The sequence below is a fragment of the Chiloscyllium plagiosum genome, chromosome 6 (assembly GCF_004010195.1).
Source record: "Chiloscyllium plagiosum isolate BGI_BamShark_2017 chromosome 6, ASM401019v2, whole genome shotgun sequence".
NCBI lineage: Eukaryota > Metazoa > Chordata > Chondrichthyes > Orectolobiformes > Hemiscylliidae > Chiloscyllium > Chiloscyllium plagiosum.
The window spans coordinates 74,033,447-74,043,256 of record NC_057715.1 but is presented as its reverse complement, the minus strand read 5'-3'; the positions used below and the strand labels follow the sequence as shown (position 1 = coordinate 74,043,256).

General features: G+C 39.8%; 1 protein-coding gene across 1 annotated transcript in view; it reads right to left on the bottom strand.

Annotated features, from left to right (window-relative positions):
- Positions 1-3,049: 3,049 nt before the first annotated feature.
- The window catches only part of LOC122550705 (ras-related protein Rab-39A-like), a 21,081-nt gene continuing 14,320 nt past the window's right edge, over positions 3,050-9,810 (bottom strand). Inside the window, exon 2 of the mRNA XM_043691841.1 lies at positions 3,050-4,621. Within this exon, the coding sequence (XP_043547776.1) occupies positions 4,195-4,621 (427 nt within the window). The 3' untranslated portion in view covers positions 3,050-4,194. The remainder of the gene's footprint in view (positions 4,622-9,810) is intronic.

The following is a 9,810-nucleotide window of genomic DNA, read 5'->3' as shown; positions in this document are numbered from 1 at the left end:
ATGTTAACAGCTAGCTTTTATTTTACCTATGCTATCTGTATTAACTCCTGAGTTACATATGAAAGTGCATTCTAAGTTACAATGTGATTCGGAGGGGAATTTGTAGGCAATGGGATTCCATACATCTACTACTCTTGCTCTTGTAGAGGTTGTCATTTTGTAAGTTGGTGTAAAAGAAGCTTTGCTACAATGCACCTTGTTGATGATACACATTACTGATGCTGTACCTGTGGTGTTGGGAGTGAATATTGAGGAGGCAGATCAGGTCTCAATTAAACAGGCTGCTTTGTCCTGTATGTTGTCAAGCTGCTTGCATTCTGTTGGAACTTCACCCATTCGGGTAAGTGGGGAGAGTAATCAGTCAAACTCCTGAATCGTGTGTTGTGGAAAGGGTTGGGAGAAAGGAGAATTGTTACTCACCTCAGAATTCCTTGTCTCTGACCTCTTGTAGCAAATCTTAGCCTCAAATGTAACTGTGGAGCAAAATTAGGCCTAGCCTTCTAGGACAAATGGTGAGGAGCAAAGCAGCTAGGATTTTTGCTTTTACTTTTTATCCCATAATCCAACTAGGAAGTGTATGGTTGTGATTCCAATCTTTCTTAAGCTTTTGTCAAATTCTGAGATAAGTCTTGGTGCATCTGGACTATGTGGAAAAAACGCCTAATGTGACAAAATCTATTGCCATTATGTACTTTAAAGGTACATTTGCAATACAAGACGAAACACTTCTTTTTTAAAACACAGCTCTGAATACAACAACCAAAACTGCACGAGATGAAGGGCTCATTTAATGCGCAAGCATGATCCTGATTCTTCCGGTAGTTGGTCATTTTAACATAGCATACTGCTCGCATGCCCACTTCTGTCCTCTGTATGCTGCGATGCTCCAGTGACTGTCAGCGCAAACTGGAGGAATAACATCTCATCTTCAGACTAGACACTTTACAGCCTTCCAGACAATATTGAGTTCAATACCTTCAAATTGTGAAGCAACTCCCAATTTTCCCCCTTTTTTTAAGCTTTACTTGTTACATTCTTCATTTCTTCCCTTTCTTTTACCTTTACTTGTCACTATGTCCTCTCTCATCCTCCCCTTACCCCCAGTGGGACTGTCTTCTGTTTTGAGTCTGGCAGTTAGATACACCATTGTTCTGCCATTCTAACATTCCGAGTCAAAAAGTGCAGTGGTGGTAAAGCACAGCTGGTCAGGCAGCATCCAAGGAACAGAAGAGTCGACGTTTCGAGCATAAGCTCTTCATCAGGAATGTTCCTGATGAAGAGCTTATGCTCAAAACGTCAACTCTCCTCCTCCTCGGATGCTGCATGACCGGCTGTGCTTTTCCAGCACCACACTTTTTGACTCGATCTCCAGCATCTGCAGTCCTCACTTTCTCCCATTCCGATCATTTAATCTGAATCAACAACATCTTTTCTCCACCAGCACCCTACACACCACCACCCTACCACACACCCCCAATTACAGCATAAATGCTGACCCTCCACACTTCAGTTCTGATGAAGAGTCACCTCGACTCAAAAAAAATGTTAGCTTGTTCTCTGTCCATGTCTGCCTGCTGTGATCTCCAGCATGTTCTGTTTTCAGCATGAATAAAGGCATGTTCCACTATGCTGCATGGTGGGCAAATAACCTACTCACAATTCCTGATGAATGACTTTCGGTTCTTGTCTGAGAGGTGGGTGAAGGGAATTGAAAGATTATGTGAAAGGTGTTTTGATTTAGCTTTGATTTTTATTTTTTCAAATGAAAACAGGTCTCTATGGCTAAGACAGGAATTTACTGTATCAACAATCCCTCCTAGCCCAAGCATGATATGTTGAGAAATAAATAAATTTAGATATTGATTAGGTCAATCATGAAAACAATTTAGATTTAGATTAGATTAGATTACAGCGTAGAAACAGGCCCTTCGGCCCAACAAGTCCACACCGACCCGCCGAAGCGAAACACACCCATACCCCTACATTTACCCTTTTACCTAACACTACGGGCAATTTAGTATGGCCAATTCACCTGACCCTGCACATCTTTGTGATGTGGGAGGAAACCGGAGCACCCGGAGGAAACCCACGCAGACACGGGGAGAACGTGCAAACTCCACACAGTCAGTCGCCTGAGGCGGGAATTGAACCCGGGTCTCTGGCGCTGTGAGGCAGCAGTGCTAACCACTGTGCCACCGTGCCGCCCACTGAGACAAGATAGGAATTTCAAATCATGAGTAAATATTTGCAAGTGAACAGCAATTACAGCTTCCTTATTTTTATATTAGTCATCCAGCACAAAACAAAAATCAGAAGTCATATTACACCAGCTATTTTAGTTAACCTTCTGTTTAAAAGTTGCTGCAGCTTGAGATATGAGGACTTGACGCACAACTGTTCAGAACTAAAGGCATGAGGTCAAGAACTCCAGTTAGAAGCTAGTTTTCTCAATTGTAAGCTGAAAAGTTCAGCACTGATCCACTCTACTTATGCTTGGAGGTGGATAAGTGATGAGTTAGATATGTTTGCAACACACTAAAAGAGAAGGATTTCAATGCCTGTGACAGACAAAATGATGCAATTATTGTTGGACTTGCTCAACAAGTTCAGCTATTATGAACCAAACAAATAAAGAAACAACTTTGGATTTTCACCAAAGTCCTACATCTTAAATAGCACCCATATGACATTTAACATTTAGGTAAATTGACATATTTTATGTAATGAGTGTTTTGTAGGTCATAGACCATTAGAAATAGACTCACTTATATCATATCTAATAAGCAAGTGACTGGATTTAAATGACTTCCTAATTTACACACTCAGTTGCATGTTAACAGTACACTTCAGAACAGAAGGGAGGACTGGTATGCTTATGGTCTGCAGCTAATTCAGCACGTTGTATACATTATGTAGACATAACAGAGTCCTGCTTAAATAGTATCTATGTTGTGTGTTGTGCAAAAACTAGCACCAGTAAGTGCAACGAAATGAATAAAATGCATACAAAGACTAGTTGACTTACAAGAATGAGAATTTCAATACTTTCTGTTGGAGGATTTAAAGCTTATTTAATGTTAAAACTTCAAAATTTGTCTATTATTGGCAATATTCAAGTGTTTTTATAAGTCACAACTGTGGCAATACTTTGTTTGCCCCTTCGATTACGCAATCTCCATTCTCATATCCAGTCCACAGTGCAAATACAGAAGGGATCAAGTTCAATCACCACATTAGCCTTGCCATTTTCCAAAATAAAAAGGCAGCATTTGTAACTGTAAACCGTAACATTGAAAGCTACAAGCAAAACAGCAACATGCCATGCCACAGTACATGTTTACTATTTATTAGCTTCCATATTAGCCAACACTAAACAGAAGAAAGAATAGTGCAGGGCTTTGGCTAATATCTTTGTGCATATAATCAGCCGATATGATAAATGCTCAGGAAATGCACTTCACTATTGCAGGAACGTAGACATTAGCACAGTGATTACTCATGGCAGTTCAACTTTTTGGAGCTTATTAACAGCAAATTTCTGTTCTCAATCATTGCAGAATATTTCCACATCTTTCTTCACTGTTTCAAGTACTGTATTTATTTTCCACTGCCACTTCACTAAACATGTAAGGACACAATTTTGAAAAATATTCATCTTTCACGTGAATTAATTAAAACACATGGAATTAAAGAAATGCATGAAACAAACAAAACTCTACTTTTAAAACATTTAGTTATTTAAAGCCAAGGATGTTTCTCACATCTCCAGAAACTACTCAAATATTTCGGAGTTCGATTAAATCTTATTTAAAGCATTATTTTGGGCAAATGGTTCATATCAAATATACATGTTAATTAAATCTTTAATTATACAGTTCGGTTTCTCTGACAGATTGCCAGTCTTACAGCAAGGCAACAAGTCCCAAAAATAAAACTTGATTTTACTGTGCAAAAAATACACTCTTACTATTAAAGTCTGCAGCTACTGATAAAATAAAATTTGTGCATTTCATGTCAGAGAAGCTCTGTAGCCAAGTTGGGTACTTACTTTCCAATGAAATATATTCTAATCAAATCTATGCCAAGTCTAGGGTAAGCCCTAGAAGATTTGTTGACATATCCAGATTGGCTTGCAGAAATGGCTAAAAAGTACAATAAGCAACTCTTTGGAATAAAGGGTTCTTTCCCCTGTGATTAGCAAAAGCACCTTCGTCCAGGCTGCACAGCTTCCTCAGAAGAATGAACAACATTAGGAACCACACCACTCTTAACACCTTCCCACCCTTCCTGGATGGATATGTTGCCTTTCTTGAGCAGCTCGTATATTTCTCGGGTCAGAATGGTGAAAGATTCCTCCACATTCATCGAATCTTTTGCGGAGGTCTCTATGTATTTCATACCAGATACAGCTGCAAGTTTCTCTGCCTCCTCCTTTGAAACTTTCCTTTGGGTTGCCAAGTCACTTTTGTGTCCGACAAGCAGAAATATGATTCGATATGGCTGGACGTGCATTTTTGCTTCTTCCAACCAATCACGCACATGTTCAAAAGATCTGCGATTTGTGATATCAAACACAAGCAGCCCACCAACTGAATTACGATAGTAGGAACGGGTTATGGACCTGAGAATGGAAAAAGAAAAGAAAGTCAAAAACCAATTGTTCCTTTTAGGATCAGTGATCAATTACTTTAAGTTTATTTTAGTTACAACATTTATTTTCCTTTGTCAACATTAAGTTTCATGGTAAACCCCTCGTATCAAGAAAATCCCACCATGAGCTAATGCTAAAAGTCCCTTATAAAAATATTGCAAACATTCTAGAAAACATTGTCTAGAGTTAGTTTTGATCTCAACCAGAGATCGCTTAATGCAGTTTTCTGAGGTTTCTAACAGCTGTTTTGCCCAAGTGCCACAGACAACTGAAGAACTCTCACAGAAATTCACTTCCATTATGTCCAGCAACATCCAAATTATGAATGCACACAGAAACTTCGAAAATAGGAGGAGTAAATTATTTGACCCTTTCAGGTGGAAGTGGATGCTGGAGATTAAGTCAAGATTAGAGTTGTGCTGGAAAAGCACAGCATCCGAGGAGCAGATCATCAGGATTCTTGATCATTAGAAGGTTTCGTCGATCTCAAATGACTTGAAGCCTTGAGACTTAAAGTCGCATGTCACTGTTAAGTACTCCAAGGGCTGCTCCAACTCAAATATGCACGATTGTGCCTTCACATTTGGCAGGTCTATCCTGGTTTGTGGAACACAATAATCTTGAGCAGTCTCCATTATTGTGGTTCTGTTCGCCGAACTGGAAATTTTTGTTGCAAACGTTTTGTCCCCTGTCTAGGTGACATCCCAAGCACTGAGGATGTCACCTAGACAGGGGACGAAACGTTTGCAACAAAAATTTCCAGCTCGGCGAACAGAACCACAACAACGAGCACCCGAGCTACAAATCTCCACCCAAACTTTGAGTCTCCATTACGTTGGTAAGGAGGACTAGGCTATCTGTTCAACACTTCATCATTATTTGAGTGAATGTTTAATTGCAACAACGCGTAAATGAAAACGTCCTTCTGCAATAGTCATCTCACATTGGGTGGCTCAATTGCTCTGACAGGTTAACTTCCAACAAAGAAAAGGACAAGGTAATGCGTGGTTTAAAACCAGGGCATCTAACTTATAAAACCAATTTTAAAATCAAGCCAAAACTAAAAAAAAGGAATAAACAAAACAGTTAAAAAGTTGGAATAACGTGGGCAGTAAATTGTCACGTTGACTTAAAGCAAGACCCTTAAGTAAATTGAAACATCATAAACAGCAATTGAACCAAACTAAAAATACTTATTTTCAATACAAGATACAAAAATACAGCATTCCCCTGTGAATATCACATCCTGTTCAGCAGCTGGAAGAACTGAAAATATTAAAACTTCTCACATAATTTGTTCAAAATAAATCCTAGATTAAAATTCATTTGATCAGTAGAGTACTATTATAACTGACATTAACAAACTCATAAGTTCAACTAAATTTCTATTTTGAAGTACATCATCAGCCAGTTAGTTGCTTAAAAGCTATGATTGATGAAAGCAATTGAGAAACATATTTTGGAACCATGCCCTCAAAATGAGTCCTCAGGCTTTTTATTATGCTGTTAAACATTTTCAGCAGGAAGTGGTTAAGAATACTTTATGATTAATTGCAGATACTGATAAAGAAAATGTATTAATTCTAATGGACACAGGTGAACATTCCAGTATCTACATTCAAATATGTTTCTTTAATCATGCGCCATGATACAAAGATTCACATAAGACCAACACCTCAGTGCAGTCATTCTTCTGCCTGCCGTGTATTAGCATGATTTTTTTTTGGTATGATGTATATTGTAGAGACATGGGAGTACATAAGCACAAATTATTGAAAATAGAAGAAGCTGAGAAAGTGGTTTAAAAAATACAGGATTTTGTGCTTTATAAACGGAAGAACAGGTATTACAAGTACAAAGGCAAGGAGGTTATAAATTGAAACTTTGCAAAAGAGTAGTACAACCTCAACTTTGTTTCCAATTCTGGACACGTTTTAGGAATGACAGGAAAGCTTTAGTGAGATACAGAAATGATTTACGAGAATAGTTTCAGACAGTAACTGGGGTTTTCCTTCAAGGGGAAGTTGAGAGCAGAATTAACAGAGGTGCCAGTCAGAGTAGGTGGAGAGAGACTGCTCTATTTGGCCAAGAATCAATGGCATTCATGTAAGGTGACTTGCATAAAGACTTCCTCATGCTATTATTTGGGCCACAGATTAGGTCTCGAATGCACTGCCTGTGAATTTGGTGGGGCTAAATTCAACCATGGCTTTAAAAATAAAATTGGATAAGCATATGAAGACAAAAATATTTCAGAGCTACAGGGAAAGGCAGGGGATTTGGACTATTGAGTATTCTTGCAAGGAAACTATGTACCACAAAACCTCATTCATTGCTGTAACCATTCAATGATCCTATATTTTAAAGTCAGAGATGCTCAACAAGGAAACAGACCCTTCAGTCCAACTCCCCCATGCAGACCAGATATCCGAACCTAATCTGGTCCCATTTGCCAGCACTTGGCCCATATCCCTCTAAACCCTTCCTTTTCATATACTCATCCAGATGCCTTTTAAATGTTGTAATTGTACCAGCCTCCACCACTTCCTGTGTGGGAAACGTTGCTCCTTAGGTCTCTTTTAAATTTTTCTCCCTCACCCTGAATCTATGCCCTCTAGTTCTGGACTCCCCCACCCCAGGGAGTGTAAATAACCTTGTTTTATAAACATGATCTTATAAACCTCTATAAGGTCAACCTTCAACCTCTGACGATTCAGGGAAAACAGCCATAACCTATTCAGCCTCTCCTTAATGCTCAAATCCTCCAACCCTGGCAATATCCTTGTAAAACTTTTCTGAACCTTTCCAAGTTTGACAACATCCTTCCGACAGAAGAAAGAGATCAGAATTGTATGTAATATTCCAAAAGTGGCCTAACCAATGTCCTGTACAGATGGAACATGACCACCCAACTCTAATACTCAATGCTCTGAAGACCAGATATCCGAACCTAATCTGGTCCCATTTGCCAGCACTTGGCCCATATCCCTCTAAACCTTTCCTTTTCATATACCCATCCAGATGCCTTTTAAATGCTGTAATTGTACCAGCCTCCACCACTTTCTGTGTGGAAAAAGTTGCTCCTTAGGTCTCTTTTAAATTTTTCTCCCTCACCCTGAATCTATGCCCTCTAGTTCTGGACTCCCCACTGCAGTGAGTGTAAATAACCTTGTTTATTTACTCTATCCATGTCTATCATGATCTTATAAACCTCTATAAGGTCAACCTTCAACCTCTGACGATTCAGGGAAAATAGCCATAACCTATTCAGCCTCTCCTTAATGCTCAAAACCTCCAACCCTGGCAATATCCTTGTAAAACTTTTCTGAACCTTTCCAAGTTTGACATCATCCTTCCGACAGAAGAAAGAGATCAGAATTGTATGTAATATTCCAAAAGTGGCCGAACCAATGTCCTGTACAGCTGCAACATGACCACCCAACTCCAATACTCAATGCTCTGATCAACAAAGGAGAGCAGACTAAACATCATCTTCACTATCCTACCTACCTGCAACTCCACTTTTAAGGAACAATGAACCTGCACTCCAAGGTCTCTTTGCTCAGCAACACTCCTAGGACCTTACCATTCAGTGTATAAGTCCAACTCTGATTTGCCTTTCCAAAATACTGCACCCCACATTTATCTAAATTAAGGTCCATTTGCCACTTCTCAGTCCACCGGCCCATCTGATCAGGATCCCATTGTACTCTGATGTAACCTTCTTCGCTGTCCACTACACCTTCAATTAATGACGAAAAGCAGTAGACTCAGCACCGATCCTTGTGGCACACCACTGGTCACAGTTCTCTAGTCTGAAAGGCAACCCTCTACCACCACCCTCTATCTTCTATCTTTGAGCCAGTTCTGTATCCAAGTAGCTTGTTCTCACTGTATTCAAAGAGATCTAACCTTACTAACCAGTCTATTATGAGGAACCTTGTCGAACGCTTCACTGAAGTGCATATAGATCACGTCCATCGGTCTGCCCTCATTAATCCTCTTTGTTACTTTTTCAACAAACTCAATCAAGTTCGTGAGATATGATTTCCCAAGCACAAAGTCATCTTGATTATCCCTAATCAGTCCTTGTTTTTCCAAATACATGTTAATCCTGTCCCGCAGGATTCCTTCCAACAACTTGCCCACCACCGATGTCAGGCTCACTGGTCCATAGTTCCCTGGCTTTTCCTTACCATCTTTCTTAAATAGTGGCACCACGTTAGCCAACCTTCAGTCTCCCGGCGCCTCACCTGTGACTATTGATGATACAAATATCTCAGCAAGAGACCCAGCAATCACTTCCCTAGCTTCCCACAGAGCTCTTGGGTACTCCTGATCAGGCCCTGGGGATTTATCTACCCTTGCACCTTTTAAGACATCCAAAACCTCTTCCTCTATAATATAGACATTTTTCAAGATGTCACCATCTATTTTCCCACATTCTATGCCTTCCATATCTGTCTCCACAGTAAACATTGATGCAAAATACTCATTTAGTATCTTCCCCACCTCCTGAGGTTCCATACATAGGCTGCCTTGCTAATCTTTGAGGGACCCTATTCACTCCCTGGTTACCCTTTTGTCCTTAGTGCATTTATAGAATCCCGTTGAATTTTCCTTACCCCTATTTGCTAAAGCTATCTCATGTTCCCCTTTTGCCCTCCTGATTTCCCTCTTAAGTTTACTCCTGCTGCCTTTATAATCTAAGGATTCACTCAATCTCTGTTGTCTATAACTGTCATATGCTTCCTTCTGTTTCCTAACTAAAACCTCAATTTCTCGACTCATCCAGCATTCCCTAACCCTACCAGCCTTGCCTTTCACCCAATGAGCTCATTTTTGAAGGCTTCGCATTTTCCAGCTGTCCCTTTACCTGGAAACATTTGACCCCAATCAACCTTTGAAAGTTTTTGCTAATGCTGTCAAAATGGGCCTTCCTCCAATTTAGAACTTCAACTTTTAGATCCTGTTTATCCTTTGCCATCACTATTTTAAAACTAATAGAATTAGGGTCACTCCCTCACTGACACCTCAGTCACCTGCCCTGCCTTATTTCCCAAGAGCGAGTCAAAATCTGCACCTTCTCTAGCAGGTACAGCCACATACTGAATCATAAAATTTTCTTGTACACAATTAACAAATTCCACTCCATCTAA